At 36.6% G+C, this 26425-nt stretch overlaps 1 protein-coding gene across 1 annotated transcript in view; it reads left to right on the top strand.

The window, feature by feature from the left end:
• NBEA (neurobeachin) overlaps positions 1-26425 on the top strand; it is a 748838-nt gene that overhangs the window by 686015 nt on the left and 36398 nt on the right. Inside the window, 2 exon segments of the mRNA XM_044913201.1 lie at positions 3424-3576; positions 20881-21048. Of these exon segments, the coding sequence (XP_044769136.1) occupies positions 3424-3576; positions 20881-21048 (321 nt within the window).

Here is a 26425-nt window from a genome sequence, read left to right as displayed (position 1 = left end):
CCAAACTGTGGAAAGAGCCAAGATGTCCATCGACAGATGAATGGATAAAGAAGATGTGATATATATATACAATGGAATATTATGCAGCCATCAAAAGGAATGAGATCTTGCCATTTGCAACGACGTGGATGGAACTGGAGGGTATTATGTTGAGTGAAATAAGTCAAACAGAGAAAGACATGTATCATATGATCTCACTGATATGAGGAATTCTTAATTGTAGGAAACAAACTGAGGGTTGCTGGAGTGGGGGGTGGGGTGGGAGGGATGGGGTGACTGGGTGATAGACACTGGGGAGGGTATGTGCTCTGGTAAGCGCTGTGAATTGTGCAAGACTGTTGAATCTCAGATCTGTACCTCTGAAATAAATAATGCAATATATGTTAAGAAAAAAAAAAAAGAAGAAGGTAGTGGGAGGGGAAGAATGAAGCAGGGGAAATCGGAGGGGTAGACGAACCATGAGAGATGATGGACTCTGAAAAACAAACTGAGGGTTCTGGGGGGGAGGGGGGTGGGAGGATGGGTTAGCCTGGTGGTGGGTATTGAGGAGGGCACATTCTGCATGGAGCACTGGGTGTTATGCACAAACAATGAATCATGGAACACTTCATCTAAAACTAATGATGTAATGTATGGGGATTAACATAAGAATAAAAAAAAAATTTAGGGAGCTTATAAACAACAGAAATTTATTTCCCACAGTTGTAGAGGCTGGAGGTCCAAAACTAAGGTGCCCACACGGTCAGGTTCAGTGTCTAGTGAGCGTCTGCTTCCTGGTTCACAGATGGCCATTGTCTTGCTGTATCTCACATGGAGGGAGAAGAAGCGGGCTTCCTCAGGGCTCCTATAAGGACACTAATTCCATTCGTGATGGCTCCACTCTCATGACCTCACCTAATTCTAATTACCTTCCAAAGACCCCACCTCCTAATGCCATCATAGAGGATAGAGTTTCAACATTTGAATTTTAGAGGAACAGAAACGTCAGATCACAACAATTATGCACTTCTGATTGCCTACCAATCAATGAGAATAGCAATGATGCTTCACTTCGACCTTCTAATCAGTGATCACACACCTTTGCCAAATTGCTCCTTCAAAGCAGTATAATATACACCACCATGCTTACCCAGCCCAGAAACCAGCTCATTATAGTCACTGCTGATAGAATATTTCGGAAGCAGTCTTTAGCTCCTGCCTTAACCACCAACTAAACTGTATCACGATTTGCAAATAAGGATGTTTGTTTACCTGTTAGTTTTTCTTGCATCCCCTTCTCACTCTTCCCCTTTTACATCCAGGTCACTGAAAATTTACAGGAGTTTATATTAATCTCACCATAATTCTCCTTTCCCACACTGTGTTGTGGCCTCGATGTCTTGTGCATAGTTTGTTGTTAATGAATATCACACAGTGTGAGCCCCCTAATTCCCACTGTTCTTTGCACACCCATCCCCACCTCTGTCACAGTTGCCCTCCCTGCAAAAGTCCCACAGTGTGCCCCCTTACCACAACATGCACTTGCCTTCCCTTCCTTCCCTCCCATTCTCCTTGCTGCTTCTGGCTCTCTTTCTCCCTGCATGCACATAGATACCCAGTCTCTCCTCTCCAGTCCATCCTTTCTGTTGACACCCAATGTCTTGTTATAAAGCAAATTTGCCCAATAATACAAAATTCAAACAGTTTAGCTTGGCATAAAGCTGCCTTCCTCACCTGGCTCCATCTAACTCTCGCCAGCCCACCTCCCCCATCTTGACCTGTATCCCCCAGTATATGCTATACTCCACCCATACTCAGTCCTTACCACTTCCTGATAATAATCCCTAATGGTCCCCCTGCCCCTTCCCCCTGCCTTTATCTTAGGCATAGTTGAATTCAAAATGTCTGGTCTCCAGTGAAGTCTTTCCAGGCTTGCCCGGAGTTCCCTGCCTTCTCCTCTGTTCTCTCTTGCCCTTGGTTTATACTTCTTTCAAGCTATTATTATTGTGTATTATAACCATCTGTTTATGCATTTACCCCATGGACAAGATTGTAATTTATAATCTGGTTCTATATTCATGAAATAAAACCATGTCTTGTTCATTTTTTTCTTTCTTCATACTTGTCGCAGTGCCCCATACTCAAAGTTTATTATGTTTGATTTTTCTTATGTCACATTTATCATCATCAGAATGGATAATATCAAATTCTCACAGAGCATTACTAAGATAAACACCCACTTATGCTATCACAGACAAATGTTGGTTTTAGCAGGAAAACCCATAAAGAGAGAGCTTTTGTATATGCTTTTCTTTGAAAGTTAATAATTTGATTTATATGAAGACATCAATGTTTGGTGGTTTTTGTTTTGTTTTGTTTTTTTAATTTTTCTGTGAATCCCTAGAGAAGACTACAGCAAGAGTTGAATTTCAGGTACTACATTATCAGCGTTGATCATGTTACACAAATAAATGTCCTTATGCCTTTCACAACATAATTTACAGTTAATTTAACCCTCATCTTGATATTTGAAAAGATTGTTGTTCATTTTTTTAATCATTGTATAGATGGTATACATAAAAACGACCGTGTTTTTTGTTTTCGTTTTCTCCCAGTTGCTTAAAAAAAACAAACAACAAAAAATACTTCTAGCGTCATAAAAGCAGTTTATTTCTATATCAGATTTATTCCAAAGAAGCATAAGCCTCATGTTAGACATTGTGCATCAAACACGAGTTTGCCTTGAATCAAGTTGTTTATGCCATCTCTGTATACAAGTAACACAGATTATCTTTGCATCCAATTTATTAAGAACCATTACCATTCAGATGCCATGTGTTACACATTTAAAACTTACTATCACTTTGCATATCATCTATCTCTTCATTGTGTTTAGGGATAAGTTCAAAAGTAATTAATTTTGCCAAATTATGAAATAAAAATGTTTTTGTAAAAATCATGTAGTATAATTGCCATTGTGGTCAAAAAGAAAAGTAGAAGATATTACATGATTTTTAAACAATACCGGCAACAACTTTTTTTTTAATTTTGGTTTATTTCTTTAATAATATTTAGAAAAGCTTGATGAATGGCATAGACTTGTAGATACAGCTTTACATATTGTTTAATAATGATATTGTGAACTACTGTTGATCCTGTAACCCATTTCTCTTAACCAATTCTGGCAAGATAAGATTGAAAGTCTTATAAACATAAATTATCAAATAAAATGTTCAAGAAAAATATTTGTCTTCTCTTTCTTTCTCCTCTCTTCCTTCTCTTCCTGTTATGTAAAGGAAATCAAATGAAGAATAGGATTAGGTAATAAAATATTGAATTTAAATAAAGAAATTGTTTAATTCAGTTCATAGTTAACAAGTTATAATAGTTTTTTTCTACTCATTTTTAAAGTGGTTTAATACGCCACATTTTTATTCCTGGCAGGAACTAATTCCAGAGTTCTATTACCTACCGGAGATGTTTGTCAACAGTAATGGATACAATCTCGGAGTCAGAGAAGATGAAGTTGTAGTAAATGATGTTGGTCTTCCCCCTTGGGCAAAAAAACCTGAAGACTTTGTACGGATCAACAGGATGGTAAGAGAGATTTTGTTTTTGCTTGAGCAGTCATCAAGAAGTAAAAACATTCTGTTGTTTTCTTTTGTTTCCAACTATTAACAAATTGCCATTTAACATCTATAAATACAAGGTTAAAATTTTAAGAAAAAATAAGGCAAGCATTTTACTATTGTCTTTTGACATTGTTCTTTATTGTGGAGTGGATTTTCCTTTCATTGAAGACTAATAAAGGAATGGTGGTAATTCAGTTATATTTGCTCCCTTAGGAGAAGACAATCAGATGAACATCTGTTGACTAATATAAGATATTCCAAAATGCTTGAAATAAATGTCCATTTCTTATTTTTGTTTACCAGCTAAATCTGTACTCCTTTTTCACTCATAAAATATTCAAAACAAAATAATTTATTTAGAACATATTTGCATGCAGGAAATCATAAGCCATGAAACATACCTTAAAATAGAATATACTTGTGGGGCGCCTGGGTGGCCCAGTGGGTTAAGGATCTGATTCTTGATTTCTGCTCAGGTCATGATCTTAGGGTCCTGAGATTGAACCCCTTGTGGGGCTCAGTGCTGGGCATGGAGTCTGCTTAAGATACTCTCTCTCCCTCTCCCTCTGCCCCACAACCCCCCACTCACGTGCATGTACATGCACACACATGTGTGTGTTCTCTCTCTCTCTCTCTCTCAAAAAAAAAAAAAATATATATATATATAATATTTGTCTTTGAGAGAACACCCATCTAATAAACATTCTTAGATTGAAAAATGTCATTACTTTTTAAATCTGTGTGACATATCTAGCAGATATCTGGGTGTTCAGATAAAAAATGTGTGAATAGAATGTTTGCATGTGGGAATTTTATAGATTTTGATGTATTTTATCCATATTTAAGGAGATTTTAATCTTAGTGTCGTTATGGTATATGGAAATGAACCACTTTGCCAAACAACCTCCCTAGTATACTATTATTCTTAGTAAATTGAGGAATTAAGAAAGTCAAATGACTCAAAATATTTTTTTAACTGTTTCACTCACTCCCAATTTTTTCCAACTGTCTTATAAATATATTTGATTTTGTTTTGGTACCTAATTTATTTGAATAAGAATCCAAATAAAGTTCACATTTACAATGGAGTTCACATATTCCTTAGCCCATTTTTTTTTGTGAAAATTCACATATGTCATACAGATATAATTCACATACCATACAGTTCACCCATGTAAAGTAAAAAAAATGGATTTTAATTTATTCACAGAGTTGTACAATTATGAATATTTTTATCACCCCATAAAGAAACCCAATACCTTCAGTATCTTCCACCATTTTCCCCAGCCAGCCCTAGGCAATTACTAACCTTTGCTGTCACTATACATTTACTTATTCTGGACATTTCACATAAATATGATCATATAATATGTGATTCCTCCCTCTACACCCTGATTTTGTGTGTGTGTGTGTCTGTCTCTCTCCTTTTTTTTTTTTTTTTTTTTTTTTTTTTTTTTTTTGGACATTACTGTTAGTCTCATGCTCCTCTCAACTTTGGAACTATATTTTCTGTCTCTCAGAAATATTTTACTTTTAATATATTTTATTTTAAAGCTGTTGCTGATGTGGTAGGCCTATGTTTAAAAGTACTGTATATATAATCTGCAATCTGGTCTCCCCCTTTTGAGGGAATATCATGTATTGCATAACTTGTAGGTATGATTTCTCTCACTTTTCAATCTATAAATTGGTACTTCCAGATATATGGAGTTATATCATACTGTCTCTTTGAATAACATATTTCAATTTATATTTTTAATGTGAGGAATTTGTACTTCAGTAATACATTACGCTTCTAAAATCTGTACTTATTTTTAGAATTAGTCATCCATTTCCATACTACCCTTACATATTTGAGTGCTGGCTATGATATCAGTGTAAGGATACCAAATCTACAAATTCAACCCTACAAACCTGCCACGTATCAGTATATTTGTACAGCCCGGAACTGTGCCTGACACAAAGTAGTTGGCAGTAAATGTCTGCTGAGTGAATGAATGAATCACCCAGGGGTGATAATCTCAGTGATTTTAATATGTTGTCTAGTTATGTCCAAACTAGTTAAACTGACCCTGAAACTAATAAAAAATAAGTAAATAAACTGAATGAATCCTTCACTCAGGCAAACAGAGTAGCCAAAAACTGTTGGACCAGATTTTTCACTTGTTCATGCTATTGTACCCAGCTGATTAAATAGAAGTTTTCATGTGGGTGCTAATAATAAATACTGTACTGGAAAGAGTGTGACTTAGAGTTTGATAATTTCCTGCTCTTGAACCTGGGCTCTGCCATTTACTAACTTCATTGCCTTGATTAAGTTGTGGAGCATCTCTGGTCCTCACATTTCTCATCTGTAAAATGTGGATAGATACCTTAAAAATGTTTTTTTTAAACCATTATCATACAATTCATTTGTTTTCGGTGTACGATTTAATGATTTTTAGTAAATTTACAGAGTTGTGTGACCATCACCACAATCTAATTTTAGAAAATTTCCATCATCCCAGAAAGATCATATGCCCATTTGCAGTAGCTCCCCGTGCCTACCTGCAGCCCCAGGCAACCACTAATCAACTTTCTATCCCCATAGGTTTGCCTTTTCTGGACATTTTATAGAACTAGAACCGTATGATATGTGTTCTTTTGTGTTTGACTTCTTTCACTTAGCAGTTTTTGAGATTAATCCATGTTGTAGCATATATCCGTACTTTGCTTTTTTTTGTAATGGTATTCCATGTACGGATAGGCCATGTTTTGTTGACCCATTCATCAGTTGTCGAACATTTGGGTTTCCACTTTTTGGCTGTTATAAATAATGCTACTATGAACATTCACATACCAGTCTCCATGTGAACATATGTTTTCATTGCTTTGGGGTATATACCTACAGTACAATTGTTGAGTCATGGTAAATTTACATTTAACTTTCTAAGAAATTACCTATTTTGCAAAGTGATTGTAGCATCTTACATTCCTACTAAGGGTGACTCTTTCAGTTCCTTCTTATCTTCACCAACACTTGTCATTGCCTGTTTTGTTTTTTTTTATTATTATAACTATTCTAGTGGATATGAAGTAAAATCTCATTATAGTTTAATTTCCATTTTTCTAGTGACTAATGATGTTCTGTGCCTCTTTGTGTGCTTTTTAGATGCTAGAACATTTTTACATATATTTTAATAAAACATTAAGTAGTGATTCATTATAGATACAACCTTTGTGTTCCTCATTAGTGAAAGAAGTTCATATGCCCCCAGAATTAATAATTTTATTAATGATATGCCTACTTGAAAAAGAAAAGGTAGTTGTGTTTCTAAAAGCAAATCCCCAAGACAGCATCATACACAGAATTTCTTGAATATAGGGAAAGATAATTATTATGGATATGAAACCATCAGGTCATTAGTACTCATATAAACTGAATAAGCAAGACCATACACACTTGACTAAATTTGCAGAAAAATCACAAAGTTTCATTCATCTAATAAGGGCAGTAATATAATCCAACCAAGTAAACATTCCAGATAAAGGAAGTTTCTAGATTTTTATATCTAAGTGAAAACTTTTTTGGAGGTTTGTTATTTTTCTCAACTTTATCACTACTTGGTTCCCTATCCTTTTATGCAAAAGAGGAAAACTTCTCTTTATTATCATAAGTACCTGTTGTTACTATTCTATGAAGGCTATAATTCTATATCTGTTCTTTTTCTGTTTTCTTCTTGAAATTGTCAGCTATCAGCACACTTCCCTTTATAGCCATTCTGATTAGAATGTGTTGCTTAAAATCTCTTCTAGTTTACAAAACCAGTTAATCAAATGTATCAAAGCCTTATGATAAATACCAGTCAGTCAGGTGCTAATTGGGGCCCTGAAGAAAATGGAAACTTTGTGGCTTTGGTGGAGTGACATGTGCTTCAGGTTTCACTGGTCAGTGTCTGATCACTTCCAGTTTAGGAGTGAAGTTCTGAAACATTGAAACGTGAAGTGACAAATTCTACCTTTAGGAAGTGGAATGTTACTAGAGAGCATACCAAGTTTATACCTCTCCTTAGAGCTATGTAGACTTTCCTAGTACATTCTCCTTACTTCCCTGGGATAGCTGCTCACATTCGTTTTCTCTACTATCCTCATTCCAATACTTAACTGCTCATAACTGCTGCAAATCAGGGTGTGTATACCCTAATCTTAGTCAACTCACCCCACACCCCAGTGATGGTCCTGAATTGACCAAGACACAATAATGGCAGTGATAGTCCATATAAGCTGCGATGTTTTTGAGTGTTTATTCTTTGTCTCAGATACTAGGCTAGAGCTTCAGGCACATTATTTTTAATCCTCAAAAAAGTCTTCTAGGAATTATCCTGAAACCCAGCAAGGTCAATCATCTTGCCAGATATCACCTACTTATCAAAGTGGCAGTGTTCTTACCCATAGTATCCAGGATAAAATGGTGACTTAAGGAGCTGTGGAAAGGGAGAAGGGAAAGGAGAAGGAAGGGAAACATGTCTTTTAACAAGAAGCCAGTACCTTGGGATCAGCAGAAAAAAAGAAAGAAACAAGTGGGAATTGCCCCCAAACCAGCAGAATATTCCAGCCCCAATGGCCATGCAGACCTGACTTTTTGGGATCCCATTTCTACCTCTTTCTCCCCCAGCCTTGCCCTGTAAGCCTCCCTCCCCAGCTGGTAAGACCTCTGCTTAGAGCTAAGGAGGTCCTAGGTCCCACTGCCCAGCAGTTGTGAGAGGAAAGCTATCCTTTAACTCTGCAGATGGCGGAAAGGCAAACTTAGAGGCACCCACAGGATTTTACAGCTTGCACAGGCCTTTATTGGAGAAAGGAGACTGAGACCCAAAAAGGCCAAATGGCTCACCCAGAGTTTTAACCCAAGTGTGTTTTCTAACTTACCATGCCTGGCATTGCAAATTGGAACTCTGAACGTAATATCCCCTAGAACCACTGAAAGTCTTTAAAACTTTACCTGTATTTTGAATTAAATGTGGCTTTATAGATTGACTTGCGAACCAAAGCAGATTAGACTAATGCTGTTTCCATTGCAATATCTGCTCCGAAATACCACGAGGCACTTTGGAATATAACCTAGTTGTTACCTGTAAACTATTTATATCTATGCATGGATGACCACCATATACCTAATTTTGGCTGAGACTTACAATTGAGTTTTAAGTTATTTAACTGTATTGTTCATATGATCACCACATAAGATTTTTTTAAAAATCTCTTTTCCTTAGAAATACCTGATTCTCACCAAATGGTTTCATATCATTTGGGTCTTAAGAGAATTTAGCAGATTATTCATTGAAAGATACAGCCTGAGAAATGATTGTGACACTGTAAAGACAAGTTAAACTCTAAAATAGATTTTCCCTCTTACTTTAAGAAAGAACAAAATTCATGAATACTTTTCAATAATAAATTATTTTATATTTATAATTGCTCAGAGTACTTCTATTGCATCTAAATAAAATACAAGAGATAATTTACTCCTGATACTAACCTTACCAGTTACTATCAGGTGACTGATAATTAATTACCTGACTTCTGTTTATATACCTCCTATATTTTGTCTTTCTATCAGCTTAAGTGCTGCTGAGCAAACTTTAAGACAAAATGCAGTGCTTCTTTAAAATTAATCTCACTATTTTCCATCACTGTAAATACATATTTATCAAGTGTGTCATCAAGCCAAGTACATATAGTATACTAGGAATTGTAAAGATGGCATGTAATATGGTGAATTAACTGTCCCTCAAAGATTTGCTCTCACATATTCAAAAGAATGAAGGTTTATAACTGACTGAAGTATGAGGGATAAAAACTTGTGCATTTCTGAAACTATCATAAAACATTTTCAGAAATGCATCGTACTTATTTGTAGTTCTTTTTTTTAATTGAGGTATAATTGACATATAACATATTCTTATTTATATATTACATATTCATATGTTACATATTTATATATTACATGTTATATATTACATTTTTATTATAATAACAAGTTCCAGCTTGTTTTTGTGAAGAAATGAAGGAAGCAAGGCATGAGGGGTTTTCTCTATTCTAAACCAAATTCCTGTTATAGGCATTAATGAGTCAGTTAAGACTTCAACTAAATCTTTACTCCATGGGGTGAAAGACTTTACACAAAATTCTGCCTACTTGGGAAAAATCAAAATGCTGCGGTCTTGGTTCTCTGCAGCACCAGGATGCAGTGCCAGGTTAAATCAACTACAGGTAGGCAGTGCCTGCTAGCATGGACTGGGTGGCTTGCAAAGTGTTTATTCTTCCTGTCTTCTTTGCCTGGGTTTTCCTTGAAGGGACCCTGCAGGATGGGAAGGGAAGGCTGCCATGGCATCAACAAGGTTCTTCATCTGTAGCCACCATTCTCGGTCGCATCAGAATTAGGACCAAGGGGCAGTGGGAGGTGCCGCCCCTGAGAACAGCGCTAGGCTGCAAAGCACTCAAAGGACATCTTATGAAGAGTAGCTGTGTGTCTCCACAGTTGCTCTCCTCCCTCAGTGTCCCCTGCGCTGCTTTCCTTAGCTCACAGTTGTCCTTCACAGAACCCTTTGCTCCAACTCTGGTCAGTTTTCCCATCACACTGATGGGAAATGATCATACTGATGTCATGCAGAAATCATGTCAGACATCTGTGTTACCACTAGGAAACTTAATCAATCGTGTGCCTCTCTCTCTTTTTTTTCCTACTGAAGGAATTGGTATTTGATGACTATTTCTCTAATATACAAAGCCTGAGTGGTAACAGAAAATACAGAGGGTTTAAATTTTCCACAAATTCCATGAATACAGCCTTCATTCTTTCATATTGTTTTGTAAGTTTCTAACTTTGTACCAGCTGGGTAGCTCATACAGGATTTAGTTCTTAGGAAAGAGGTTTAGAGAAAATGTGCTCTAGTATATGTATAATTTGGGCTGGGATTATCTTCAGTTATTTGAAGGAGTTCTTTGTAATGAGCCTAAAGTATAAAATGAAAATGTCTTATATCCCAAAGAAATGACATTCACAGTGGTAAAAAAAAATTCATCTCTTTGTATGGATTAGTATTCTATATCCGTGAGCATTCCCTCCTTCTTCTTTCAAGCTGTCATTAAGAAATTCAAGGCAAAGAAGACAAAAGTAATATTATAAAAAGGGATGATATCATTGATGAGAAATCAGTTTTATTATCTCATGGCAACAACTGAAAAGGTATTTGATACATTTTGTAGAAACTTTTGTATGTCTACAACCTAATTTCCTTCTCATTTTTAAAAATGAGACAGTACTTTGATTTTTAAGAATGTACTTTTTTTGGTTAATTGGTTTTCTAGTTATGGGAAATAATATATATAATTAATTACAGTTGTTTATACTTTTGTAAATACAGGGACAAGGATTGTGTTTCACTGAGGAACTGTGAAATCCAAAATTTTGTCTCATTAGAAAAACTGGAAAAGTGATATGAACACTTTGGGTAGACATTTCAATAAATTCTAAGTGCCTTGAGTTCATACATCAAGAATTGGTTTAATTTAGCCACACCCAGCTAGGCTGATTATAACCGACTCACTCATGAAACATTAATAAAGCACTGTGTTCAGTTCTAACATGATTATAATCTGACCTCTCCACAAAGGACAGAAATAGAAAGTATCTCTGATAACATTACCCTAATGCTGGGTTCATCAATCATAATCTGCCCTTTTTTAAAATTTGTTTTAGAAAAAGGCCTTTCACGGATGTGCACTGATAATCTCATCCGGCCCTCAGCCCAGCAGATCCCTGGTGCTCCTGGACCAAATGTAGAACATTCTCCGTCTGCAGAGCAGAGTAGGGTGCACTGAGGCAGAGAAAGCAGAACCAAATGTGGTTTTGCTTTTCCTGTATTACATCCTTTATACGATTTTCATATTTTAAAGAAAAAGTCTCTTTTTGATGGGTAACAGTTTGCATTTGGGGTATATTTTTATACTAAAAAGCACACCCTGCTCTGAAAAGAATTTTCAGGAAATGAGAACTTGCAGAAGTGTTCTGCGGCAAATTCAAAATACTGAGACAGAGATCTTGTCTTTAAGTGCCTGCTCCGCCCGTGTCAGCTATGACCCCCTGGACAAATAAGGCACACTTAATCTCATGGACCTTCAGGATCCTCCTTCTCTCTGAAACTGGGGATTTGTTTATTCCACAAATCTTTGAACCAGCTCTGAGGAAAGCATTATGGAAAAAACACGAAGAAGACTTGAACACAGATCCCACTCAAAAGAAAGCTAAAGTAGAGAAATTCCTTCTTTTATCCCAGTCACAAAGGGCCTGTTACACAGTTCACACTGCTCTGGGCTCTGGAAACACAAGCATGAGCACCGCAGTGAGTGGCCCTCAGGAGCTTGCACTCTAGTAGGAACATTGACAAGTACACATCAGTCTCAGCAAATGCTGATAGGTGCTGTAATCCATTCATTCAACAGATAATTATTAAGTGTTCCAGGTGCTATTTCATGTGTTTGGATATACCAGTGAAACAGACAAAGATCCCTGCCCTCATAGAGCTGACTTTTGATCAAAGGGAGACAGACAACAAAATAGTAAATAATAGAAAGTAATCAATACTATGGAAAAAAGAAGTAGTGGAAGGTAAGGGGATTGGGAATACAGGGGTGGGTGGTCAGGATCCCCTCACTGTGAAAGTGACATTTGCATTAAGACTGGAAGAAGGTGAGAGAGTGGACAAAGTGACTGTCTTGGGGAAAGACCTTTGGAGGCGGAAGGACCGTCTGGAGCAAAGGCCCTGTGGCAGGGATGTGCTTCCCAAGGAAGCCAAGGAGCTGGGGTGGAGTGAGCAAGGGGCACCTAGTAGAAGACTGAGCAGCAGTGAGGCCAGATCACATAAGGCCTTGAAGGCCATCATAAGCACTTTACATTTTTACTCTGAGTGACATGGAGAGTCATTGCAGTGTTGGAGCAGAAGCATGCCATGATCTTACTTACATTTTGAAAGGATCGTTCTGGATGCAGTGTTAGTTATGAACTGTTGAGGCACAGGGTAGAATATCTGTTAGCAGGCTTTATAAGAGGTGATGGTGGCTTGGACCAGGGTGGTAGCAGTGAAGGTAGTAAGAAGTTAATCAATGAATCAAAAGAGAATGAAATCTTGCCATTTGCAACAACATGGATGGAACTAGAGGGTATTATGCTAAGCAAAATAAGTCAGTCAGAGAAAGACAAATACTGTAGGGTTTCACTCATACGTGGAATTAAAGAAACAAAACAGATGAACATAGGGGAAGGGAAGAAAAATAAAATAAGATGAAAACAGCGCGGGAGACAAACCATAAGAGACTCTTAACTCTAGGGAAGAAACTGAGGGTTGCTGGAGGGGACTGGGTGGGGGGATGGGGTAACTGAATGATGGGCATTAAGGAGGGCACTTGATGTGATGAGTGCTCGGTCTTATATGCAACTGATGAATCATTAAATTCTACCCCTGAAACTAATAATACAATATATGTTAACTAAATTGAATTTAAATAAAATTTTTTTAAAAATGATTAAAAAAATAATAAAGTTCAAGGCAACAGCCTCTCTCTTTAGCTTCCTAGCTGTGACCATTTTCCCTCAGATTTCTCTGGTCTTATAGAGCAAGTAAATGGTAGGGGACAAGTGTGTAGAGTGGTGATGGATAGAGCAGCAGAGATGCATCATTATATTAGGTAGTTTCTGCTAGAAATGGGATGGGATGGGATGGGATGGGATGTTTAGTGCCTATTGTCAGCTTAAAGTCTGAGAAGCAGGAAAAGCCCAAGCTGCCATGTTTATCTCTCACTAGACTTGTGATATTTTTGAGGACATGGAATCCTTATTCATCTGTATATTCTCCAAGGCTAGTTTCTAGCACAGGGTAGATAGTAATTTGGGGCTGGAAAGAGATTAGAGTATTTTCACCTTGTTTATTTGCATTTCAGTGGGCATGATCCTAGAGATCAGAGCTTTTGTCTTGTTTATCATAGTATCTCTGGGGCCTAAAATAACTGTCTGGCGCAGAAAAGATGCTACATATTGAATGGATGAGGGGTGAATGAATGAATGAATGAATGAATGGCTATTGCCTCTGTTTGAAATCCTCTTCCCCCAGATACCTTTATAGTTCACTTCCTCATTGTGGTCCTTAATTGTCACAAACTCAAAGAAGCCTTTTCTGACCACCTCCTCCAAATTAACAATCCCCTCCCCATCCATACATACTCCTTAACTTTCTTTCATACCTTTCTCTTTTCTTTAGTGCTTAACCACCTTCAGACATACTCTGTAGCTTACTAATTATCTGGTGTTGTGTCGATCTCCCCCCCACTCCAATGTAAACACTGCAGAGCAGGGATTTTGGTTTCTTGTATTTACTGTCATAACCCTAAAATCTAGAATAGTGTCAGCACATAGCAGATGCTCAGTCAATATTCACTGAATGAATGAATGAGCTTCTTTCCCATTCCTGACATTTCTTCCTTCTTGTTACCAGCACATCTTTCCCATTGCTTAATTAATTAGCCAATAATATTTATTAAATATTTATTATTTAGTACTAGGTTAGGAGCTATGACAAATGGAAAAGAAGCATTAGATACGATCCGTATCTTCAAAACGCTTATATTCTAATTGAGGATACAGTATTGCAAGTTTGAAACAAGTGCTAATTGGTAATAACCCCATTTGTTTGTATAGCACTTTCCAATTTATATGCAAATTGATTTTCACAAGTAAATGTGTATACATTATCTTACTCCATTAAACAGGAGGGTACGGATTTCAAGTGTCATAGAAATTCGTAGAAGAATTCATAGAGTGTGAGCTGGAGAACCCAGGAAACAAACCTTGCAGTTGAGTAAGAAGGATGGCTAAGACCTGAAAAAGAAGCAGGAGGGTGAAATGCTTTCAAAAGGGATAAAGGAGCAACAGAGGCTCAAAGGTTGTATGAGCTGCTCTGTGTTGGGGGCTGTGAATTGTCTGTGCTCCTTGGAGCCAAGGATGTATATCCGGAAGTCCTAAGAATTAGTGGGGAAGGGTGGGATCAAGGTATGAAAAGACCTTAGGGGTTAGGTAAAGTTTACCCTAATGTGTCTTGCTGGGAAGAACCTTCGAAGATTTGAAATAGAGGAGGACAATGTGAGCGTGATGGTTTCAGAAGTCTGTTCCCCCAGCAGGGTGCAAGACTGGTTGGATTAGTCGGATTAGAGAAAGAGGTTGAGGTGTATTGCTGTCGCCCTCATGGAGAGCAGTGAGAGCTAAGACCAGGGTGGGGCTCGTGGGACTGGAAAAGAATCCTCTGGATTATACCTCCAGTAAGCAATCAAGTCCTAGAATAAGTTAAGCCCCCTACAGAAGAAGTCGTGCTATGATTTCTGATTGTCTGCTTGACTACATGCAACTCTCTTTAGAGAATTTTTTCAATATCAGAAGTAGATTTTTGAGGGCGCCTGGGTGGCTCAGTTGGTTAAGCGACTGCCTTCGGCTCAGGTCATGATCCTGGAGTCCCGGGATCGAGTCCCGCATCGGGCTCCCTGCTCGGCGGGGAGTCTGCTTCTCCCTCTGACCCTCCCCCCTCTCATGTGCTTTCTCTCATTCGCTCTCTCTCAAATAAATAAATAAAATCTTTAAAAAAAAAAAAGTAGATTTTTGAGGCAATAAGAGAAAAGTCTTGGAAATACTCTAGTCTAGAAGAGGATGTGGAAATTCAGCGTTCTTAAATAAAAAGAATTTGGGAGAAATAAATATTTTTTCCTCAGAGTTAATTCCACTAGCCCTAGTTTCCTTTTTTTTAAGTTTAGAGATGCTTTATCCTAAACCTGCTAGAGAAAGAATTCTCTAGCATCTAATACTCATGGGACAATATGGAAATTAGAATTAGGTAACTATTATCCATCTAAGAGATATCCTCTCTGGTTTAAATCTCGCTCTTTATTTCCTTCCTCCCAGATCCCCAGGGTAGAATTATGGATTGGGAATTGGTTTATCTAGGCTTAAAGCAATTGCTTCTGCTTTTAGATATGCAAGTAAAGGGTAAAGAAAGCTATTAAGACCGTTATAACCCTAATAGCTTAGTAATCAAGTATTTCTTTATATTTTTCCATTGTAAGTATTTGCAATAAAATCTTGTTTCAGAGTCCAAAATGGGTTTGTACAAGAAAACATAGTTCTGTAGAGAACAAATAAGCAGACAGCATGTATTTAGTAACAGATTGATACTATTTAGAGTACAGTTAAGTCTCAGTGTCAGGCTTTAGCTTGAGATAGGTCTTTATGCTTTCATTATGGGGTACCTAAAATTCGATTCTCAGGTATGCATTTGATTTAAAACCCGGGTTGGCTTTTAGATGTTCTAACTGGATTTTCTTTTCTCTCCGCACAGTGACTAGCAAGACAGACAATCTATAAGACATTATCTGTTGAATCTGCTACCTTATTGTTTCTTTGTCATTTAATTTTATAATCCCCCCAAAAAAACCTGGGACAAAATTATTTAAACAATTAATTGTTCAGTGATTCACTCTGCTGCCTCTCTAACATATAGAATAGGATAGGATAAATAACTATAGACTTAGAGATTTTTAAAAATTGCATTAAAGATTGTCGTAAACACATATGAACTAATAATTTTTTAAGCTGAGATGAAATAAATACTGAAAAAAAATATACAAAATGTTGAAATTGGCACCAAAAGAAATAGAGACTTAAAAGCCTGAAAGAAATTTAAATGGTAAAATTTTCCCATCTCCAAATTATCCAAGGCCATATTATTTTACAGGTAAATTCTACCAAATTTTCAAGAGATAATAAAATAATTTCTTAGAAAGTAGTTGCAGAAAACATGGCAAGCCACCCGTGAGGCTAGTGTGATCTTGATTCCAAAAGTAGTTAAAGGGAGAAAAAAAGAATAAAGAAATAGGGCCATTTCATGTATAGATATAAATACAAAAATTCTAAGCAAAATATGATCTAACAACCCCCCAAAAATATATATATATATATATAATATCTGTTAGTGTGTATATATATAATGTAATGTGTGAGTGTGTATTTATATATGTAATATATATATACATACATAAAATTTGTGAATGTGTGTATGTGTGTTACAAAAAGACTAAATTGTTCAAGATTAGGAAAAAGACAAAGATGCTTCATATCACCACTATTGTTTAACGTAGTCCTCAAAGTTAAGAACAATTCTATAAGAAAAAAAAAAGACGTTATAGTTATAACTAATAAGACTCGCCAGAAACAAAATCAACTTAAAGAAATCAGTGTCATTTTTTTAAATCATCAGTAACCAAATATGAAATGTAATTTTAGAATGTTGTAATTGCATCAAAACTTGTGGACTCTCTGGGAATTAACCAAGAATTCCCACATCCTTTATGGAGAAAATATTAATTTTTAACTCGAATAAAATACATAGAAAATAACCCATGTAAGTAAAGAGACATTCTAGGACCTTGGATGGGAGCCGAATATCAGCTTTCCCAAATTAACCCATAAATTTATTGGACTCCCAATCATAATTATTTTGATGTGTCTGTGTGCACTTATTGTAAAAGTTATAGGGAAGAATAAAGGTCCAAGAATAGCTGCATTGACTGAAAAAGAATAAACCCACCAAATAGAAAGATATATGAGAAATAAAGATAATTAAGATAAATTAGGGTAACAATAGAAATAAAAAGAGTGGAAAGAGCTGGAGACTCACATATATCCAGATAGATGGATGGAGGGATGGATGGATGGATAGATAGATGGATAGGGAAAAGAGAAGGGAAGGGAGGGAAGAAAGGAGAGAAAGAAAAAGGTACCTTGCATCCCTTTCATTAGTTCTAATAAGTTGGCTGCTGATTGTATTGCTTTTTCTAGGTAGATTATCCTATTTGTAAACAGTAGCAGTTTTATATCTTTGTCTCAAATATACACACACCAAAGATGGCATCATATACCACTGAGGAAAAGTGTGTTTGTTTAATAGAGGTATTGGAAAAACTGACTTATTATATAAACAAAAATAATACTGGATCCCTATTTAATACCACATACGAGTGAAAGTAGACTGTAGGTGAATTAAAGACCAATATATGAAAAGTAAAACCATAAACATAAAGCTAATACATTAGGGGCACCTAGGTGGCTCATTCGGTTAAGCGGCTGCCTTCGGCTCAGGTCATGATCCCAGGGTCCTGGGATTGAGCCCCGCGTCAGGCTCCCTGCTCAGCAGAGAGCCTGCTTCTCCCTCTCCCTGCCTCTCTGCCTACTTGTGCTCTCTATCTCTCTGTCAAATAAACAAATAAAATCTTTAAAAAAAAAAAAAGCTAATACATTAAAATTATAAAAAGTTATCTTTGTAATTTCAGAACAAAATCCCAAGAGCATAAAAATAAAGAGAAAAATAATTGATGAGCTCAAAATTAAGAATTTCTATTCAACAAAGAACTACACGGATAAAGTTCATAGAGATGTAACATTTGGGAGCATGCGTTTACAATGTTTAAAACCAACAAGGAACTATTACCTAAAATACATAAAGAACTTTTGCAAAATAACAACACAAAGACAGGAACCTCCATAAAAAGATGAGCAAAGGACGTGAACAAGAAGTTTACAGAAGAGGAAACCCAAAAGGCTCTATTAAAAAGATGTCAAATTCCTTATTAATCAGAGGAATACAAATTAAAACAATGAGATACTGTTTTATATCTGTTACACTGGCTAAATTAGAAACGCGGACAATCCTAAGAGTGGATGGGCTTGTGGACATATAGAGCCTTCTATGAACTGTGGGAGGGAGTGGAGACGAGGGCAGCCATCCTGAAGTGCAGCTGGGCACTAATGGGCACATCCGCGGCAGGGACACAGAAGTCCCACTCCAGATTATGAGTCCCAGAGAAGTTCTCACAAATATCCAAAAAGAGGTGCAAGAGAGGACATTCATCCCAACATTGTGTCACAGGGGGCTAGAGGCAGTCTAGCGCTCGTTGCTGGGGCAGCTCTGTGCAGCCACTAGAAACAACGGACTTCCTATGCACACAGCGACATAGGCTGATATTTAAAAGCAATGTTACGTGGGAAAAGTAAGAAACTAAGTGAAATCTATAACCTTGTACCATTTTTATGGATCAAAAATATATACACAAATAACAAGTAATGTTTTATAAAAACACATGCAAACGAAAGGAGAAACATCAAACACACTACAGATGTTGTCTCTGGTGGAGGAGGGAAGTGAAAGTAGTGGATGGAGATAAAAGAGAACAGATCTATTTTTAAAATTCAAATTAGTGAAAAATCATCATTCCCTCCACCTCTCACAACTACATTAGGCATTTTATTCAATAATTATTTTACTCTAACAGAATAATATTAAATTTCATCAATACTTTCCAAATATGTCTAGTGGTATCAATAAAATTTATTTGAAATGGTTGCTGCTTAACTGATTATGTGTTGGTGTTGGTACAATCTTCCTTTATTTATTTTTTTAAAGATTTATTTATGTATTCGAGAGAGAGAGCATGCGTGCCAGTGGGGGGAGGGGGGGAGGGAGAGAATCTTCAAGCCGACTCCCCACTGAGCATGTAGCCCTTGACGGGGCTAGATCTCAGAACCCATGACCTGAGCCGAGATCATGACCTGAGCCGAAACCAAGAGTCGGTTGCCCAACTGACTGAGCCACCCGGGCGCCCCTAAAATCTTCTTTTAAGTAACATATCTGACTTTACTACTATTTTGAATTCCCATGAATACATTTGGACAATAGCCACTCCATAATTTTTTGGTTTTCATTCTTTCATTTATTGCACCAAGCACTGAAAACATTACTAAATAGACTTTTTTCTTTATTAACTAGTTACACTGCACTTACAGAATCATTTATACATACCGACCAAACCAACAGTATTGACATAACCAATACAGAATTTTAACCAACCTCGCTCTTATATTTTAGTCTTCTTCCCTATATTCTAGTCTGAACTGTTATGTCAATACCACTAATATAGAATATATAGAATATAGAATTCTGTTTAGTTTTTGTACAGAAACTACCCTTTAATAAAGTCTGTTTATATTTCTGAATGAGAAACATCCACAATAATGGGTGTAAGTAAAATACCAAAGCTTTTGAAAGAAATAAATCAAGAGGTTGAGGGAAATAAACTTGCTGGTAAAATGTGATCACAGGAAAAGTTGCAAAGTATCATTCAGATATTTTATAGCTTAAAAAAAATTCAATGTAATTATCAGAGGGCTGATTTAAGAAATCATTTATTAATTAAGTGAATTCCAAATTGGTGTCAATGCCTTAGAAATCAGCGTCAGGAAGCCAGAGAATGACTTCATTCACATATTTGGTTACAGCTGTAATTTAGAAAATTGTTTAATATGGCTACACTTAGTTGAAATTTAAGAAGCTAGCTCTACAGCTTTTGTTCATGTTGCTGAAATCAATGTGCTCTTAAAACCAGTAAGAAATTGATGACAAGTGGGTGCAGTAAGTGAGAGGCATAGAGAGCCACACAGCAATGGACACTGTTCATGTCACAGGTGTGAACAGAACTCCGTGCCCACGTGTCAGGATGCCTCCCGGAAGCTTATGATGGCTTCTTAGGAAATGAAAAGGCCTTCTCTTTTTTCTGACTCTTTATGGAAGCTTAGTATGGTCCTTGACTGTCAGTAATTTGCATTCATTTCCTACTAGCTAGCCAACGTGTAAAATTGCCCAGTAATTCCTAGACTGTGTAAAAGCAAGAGTTCATTTGTAGCCAAAGGAAGGCTACACACTTTTAGTAGTGTTAGTGGTAAATTTGAAGACTTTAGGCAGGAAAATAAATGTATATCAAAGTTTCTAATGAAATTGCTTAGTTTTAAATTAATGTTTAAAAATGAGAAATGAAATTATTGTAAAATTAAAATAGGTACTTCAGATCATTTTTGTTTTGAACATGAATGCATCTTTTTAAGAAATCTATTTAATATAAAAATCGTATTCTATACATAATGGAGCCACAAAAAAGTTAAGCATTTTAGAAAGAGAAAATTTTCATTCAGGTCTGTGTTTTATTATTTTGTTCTAGGAACAGGACATCTAATACATATAGATAAAATACAGTAATGCAAAGAGCATATGGTACTTCTTTATGTAGAATATTTCAAAGTAAGAAAAAGGGAGATTTGCTAAGTTTGTACAGTCTCTTTATTTCTTTCTTGATTCATTCATTGCAGGCCCTGGAAAGTGAATTTGTTTCTTGCCAACTCCATCAGTGGATTGACCTTATATTTGGCTACAAACAGCGAGGACCAGAAGCAGTCCGTGCTCTGAATGTTTTTCACTACTTAACCTATGAAGGCTCTGTGAACCTGGATAGTATCACTGACCCTGTGCTCAGGGAGGTAGGTGTTAAGTCCCATATTATTCCAAAACTTTCTTTCATCTCTCAGACCCAAATTTGGCTTTCCATCTCTTTCTGTATAAATTTCCTTTCAACATAAATTTTTACGAAACATAAATTTCGGGGTTTTGACAATGTAGGAAAATGAGTATTATATGTTAAAACCAAGTAATGAGACCATTGTGTTCTTCTTCTCTTTTGAATTGTAGACATATATAATGCACTTCAATATCCCTATTTTACTTGTTTTATTTCAGCATCTTCATTAAAATGCTTAATGCTCTGTGCATGTTATTAATGAAACCTAGTTGAATATTTGAATAAGAATCATTCACATTAAAATGAGTTGCCAGTATATATTTTCTTAATAAAAGCAAAATTACAGACTTCCAGACAGAATGCTCAAAAAAATGCATTCATAAAATAGATGAGGGTAGAGTATTTTATTCCAGAATGTTCTCCAAAATGCATCAATAAAATAGATGAGGGTAGAGTATTTTATTCCAGAATGTTCTCCAAAATACATCAATAAAATAGATGAGGGTAGAGTATTTTTATTCCTGTATGTTCTTACCCTGAAAGTTTATAGCTAACAGTTGGGAATTATGTGCTCTACTATGTGCACACGTATTTTTAGTGAAAATATTCATATAAAATATTATTTAAATCACTTCCACACTGCACCCAATGACTTCAGATAGGTGAAAGAGTAAAGGAGCAACAGCTGCTGGGTAAGTTATTGTCACTGCCAGGAAGTCACGTCCCAGCCTCCATGCCGCCCGACAGCGGCCATCTGCTGTGTGCAAAACAAGCAATCATGGCTACATTTCCCGTCAGGGGAATGCTTGTTTTATTTTTTCACTTTTAATTTTAGAGGTGGAAAACTTGTAGATTAGGGAAATAAAGCTCTACAAGAAAAATTTGCATCCATAAACTTATTTCTTACATTACCTCTACAAAAACAAAATGGCTCCATTTGCATGGCTTCAAGCAGAGAAGAGGAGAAGGGAGAGGCTCGAGATCGGGGCTCATTGGACCCTTAGGGCTAAATATTCGGAGAACACGTCATAAGCACGTTATTAGGCACAGTGTTATATCATGTTGTACGCGGGAGGAAATGGATTAGTGCCTGAAGCTGGGAGAAGGGGATAGAGGCAAAGAATGAATGAAGGAGAGAGAAGCCAGATATTATGAAATTCACGGGTGAAAGAAGGGATTTTCTCTGCAAACCATTACACGCACCTGATTTAGAACCCCCTGTACAAACTGTAATCAGATTATTTTATAGGAGATAATTCTGAGCTTAATTACTCTTTTCACAATACACCATTGCCCGGTTCTGTAAACACCTTACAAATTACATCCTCCTTTTAGAACCAATACCTTTAGAATCAGAAAAAAAGAATTGGAGTAGCTTATCCTTTTATCCCAAGACCACCTCCAAATTGGTTTTTGACTTTTAAATACCATAAACCGTTTTGCTCCTGAATATCTGATCATACATTTTTATCCATTATAGAGTTCTGTCCTTGTAAAGAAGGTTGCAAGTTAATCCTCTTGGGAAAATAAAATATTTTAAGCATATTGTATGTAATGAAAGTGCAAGACAGCATTAAAATCGACAGAAAAATAGCAGATTTTTCACATTTAAATGAGAGTAAATAAAATGATACATGGAAATAAAAAGAAAATGGAATTAGAATTGAGACTTTCTTTACATAGATATGTGTTTATTATTTAAATTCTATAAAAATACCTGCTTCTATAAAATGTCACACCATTGCTTTGGACAGTGGGGGAAAAAAGTGTGTAATGGGCCTTAATTATCAAATTATAGGACTTCCTAATGAAATACTACATGAAAATGTATAATTTTCAAAAAGTTCTTATTGGATGGGAGTGGCTCAGCCATGATGTTCGCTTATTATAGAGATGGTCTGAACAATATATTACTGCTCCTGATTCCCTCATAGTGAGGCCGACTGCCAAGCACTAGGGGCCCTGAGTTCAAGACTCTCTCTAGCATTCTCATTCTGAGCACATAATTGCTGAATACTGAGGTTCCACTAGAGAAACTTCCAGAGTCATTCCGTGATAGATATGTCCTCCCACCCCAGCTCCTCGCCTGCCTCTCTGACCCAAAAACTCTGATGTCCGTTCTCAGAATCCACCCTAAGTGTGCCCATACCTGGAACACGGTTACCTTCCTTCCGCCAGCCAGCAGAGGCCCAAGCACACACACATTTGCTCTGACCCTGTGGACCTGTGTCAACTCAAGATTGCTTAGGAAGATGCTTTACCTCCTTAAGACCGCTAAGAAACTGCTTATTACGTTGTAGCCATGGCAGATTAAATTATATCAAGGGACATGAGTTAATGGTCCTTCTCCCCCCTCCCCACCCTTATCTCCTCTACCCCAGAAACCTAATATAGTCTCAGAAACGTTTAACTTTCCATTCTTACCATATTAGTAATTAAAACTGATATTCTGTGGGGGAAAAAAAAACATACTGCACTATCATTTAAGAACCTGCAATAGATGGGAACCCACCTAAAATCTGTGAGCTATCTAATGCTGGCCAAGACATTAGATCTCCCTCTACTTCAATTGCTATCTCTATAAAGGAGGAATAATACGTGACATATGTTTGCCCACCTAAAAAGCGCTTAGCATCTACTGTCACCCAGTAGAACTCTGTAGGTAAGTGAAATGAAGTGCAGTATATTCATTATTTGGTAGCCATTTCTACCCCCTTACATGCCTTCTGGGAGGCACAACAGTTTTTATGAAAACATCAATGTTGATATCCCAGAGGTCTGTGCTACCATGACTTGAGAATGTTGATACCTACCTAAGTGGTTGGACACAAACTCTTAAAAAAGCAGTGTTCAAAATGTTAGCCCTCTTATCTAGCTTAATCAACTTCTTCTTTTTGATAATGTTTGTCTTTGTATTTTTTAAATACTAAGATCATTACATTTCACATAGATAAAACCAAAGAAAGGTTATAGTTACACTAAACTCCAACTAGCCTAAGGAAGATGACTTTTTTGATGCTTAAACACTGATTTAAACAATAAATATTTAATATATGAATATCAATATATGTCCCTAAAAAAAATACATATATATATATATCCCACAATCTGCCTATAACTTCGAGCTTTGAAGTTAGGGCTAAAATTTGAGAAATGGCTTAAGGTTATTGATTCATTCTTCCTTGACAGGTTGAAATCATGAAGCAGCACTAACCACAGCAATTATGGCATTAAAATGTCAAGAAATTAAAGGTCAGAATAACAGATAATTTTCTTCTCTATGTCAGATTTAAAATTGACATTCTTTGACAGCTTAGGATCTTTGCCTGAGAAAAATATGACAGCTTAACTTATTTTATACTTGTAAAGCAGTAACTGATAATAAACTTCATCATGACAGCCTCTGGGCAGAAACATGACAGAACAGTTCTGGTACAAAGCTCTTCTTAATATGTAAACACTAAATCTGTTGGATATTAGATATTATTTAAATTGTCTTAAGTCTTGGCTTACATCATAATCTTCTAGACACATTATTTCATAGATGAGCTCAACTGACTATTTGAGCAGTAATTTTAAGCATGGTAATGAATATTCTTTCTTACCATTTTTACATATTAATAAAAATGATGTGATTTGCTTTATATTTTTACTTCCCAAATGATGGCCAAGAAACTCCATCCTATGACCTGCTGAGGAAATAGAATATTCTAGTTAGTAGTTATCTGGTCCCATGGTGTTCTAATTCCTTTCTACTCAAATGTAGTCCATAGACCAATAGTAACACCATCACCGAGGAACTTGTGAGAACTTCAGATTCTCAGACCTTCCCAACCTACTAAATCAGAACATGCATTTAAGGAGATCCCTAGTGAGTTGTCTGAGACATTGAAGTTTAAGAAGCACTGTCTACTAAAGGTGTATAAGAAGATCTGGAAAGCTTTTCTCCCCCTCCTACAAAAGGAGACAGAATGGTGTGATGAACTTCAGTGTACCTATCACCTAGTTTCAAATTTTAAACTCTAATTTTTTCTATATCCCCAGCCCCTTGACTATTTTCAAATACACCTGCCATATCCATCTAACCCCATCTAACTTCCTATCCACTGTCCCACTGCCCATCCCATGGGCATCTCAGGATATTCAGGGAAAGGGTTCAAGCAGGTTTATTTTGAAAAACAAAAACCTTTCCAGGCATTTCATATACATCTCCAATTAAAAACCATTAAGCTAGGCCAACACTCTTATTTATTAAATAATTTTTTCAAGGACACCCATTTATGTAGCATCAGAGTCAGGTTTAGGTGAGGTCTCCTGATTCTCAGGTCGGGTTGCTTTAATCCCATTACTTTCTAGGAATTTTAAAATAACAGTATTTACTGATACTAGTTTTAGAGATGATATTCTTCTTACTTTCAAAATGATTCTTAAAAATGAGGAACACCTAATGTGTATTGCCATTTCACTAATTTAACCTGTAAGGTTTTTCTTTCTATTTTGTTTGTGCTTTTGAATTTCTTAAAACTCTCAACTCAGTAAAACTTCCAGGAATTATAAGGGAAATTTTAAGATGGTTTTAAGAAATCTTTCTCAGTGAGGTGCCTGGGTGGCTCAGTTGGTTAAGTGTCCAACTCTTGATTTCAGCTCAGGTCATGATCTCAGGGTTGTAAGATCAAGCCCTGAGTCGGGCTCAGCACTGGGTGTGGAGCCTGCTTAAGATTCTCTTTTCCTCTGACCCTCCCCTCACTTGCGCGTGCTCTCTCTCTCTCTAAAAAAAGAAAGAAAGGGGGGCCCCTGGTGGCTCCGTCGTTAGGCATCTGCCTTCGGCTCAGGTCATGATCCTCAGGGTCCTGGGATCGAGTCCCATGTCGGGCTCCCTGCCAGGGAGCCTGCTTCTCCCTCTCACACTCCCTCTGCTTATGTTCCCTCTCTCGCTGTCTCTCTCTCAGGTGAATGAATAAAATATTTTTAAAAAAATAAAGAAGGAAGAAAGAAAGAAATCTTTCTCAGCCATTTTGTTCATTGTTTATTTTAACTACATTCCAGAAAAACTTGTTTTGTCAGTCTTTAGGAGTTCCAAAGGCACTAGGGGATTATGGCATAGTCAGTGGTTGGTTAGTAGAGATTACAAATTAAATGTCACAATTTTTTTTTTACTGTACTCTTATAATGAGTGAAAAATATTGCATTCTAAAATTGTGTCTAAAATGGATCACTCTTTTGATCATGGATGTAATTACTCAAGTCTGTCTGCCTTAGAGTGTGATTATATGGTATCTAGTAGGCAATAAAAAATGATAGAAAGGTGGAAACCAGATAATAAGTTTTATCACAGCCAG

The sequence above is a fragment of the Neomonachus schauinslandi genome, chromosome 3 (assembly GCF_002201575.2).
Source record: "Neomonachus schauinslandi chromosome 3, ASM220157v2, whole genome shotgun sequence".
Classification (NCBI taxonomy): Eukaryota; Metazoa; Chordata; class Mammalia; order Carnivora; family Phocidae; genus Neomonachus; species Neomonachus schauinslandi.
Note: the sequence above shows the minus strand (reverse complement) of the source record. Positions and strands in the feature narration are given on the sequence as shown.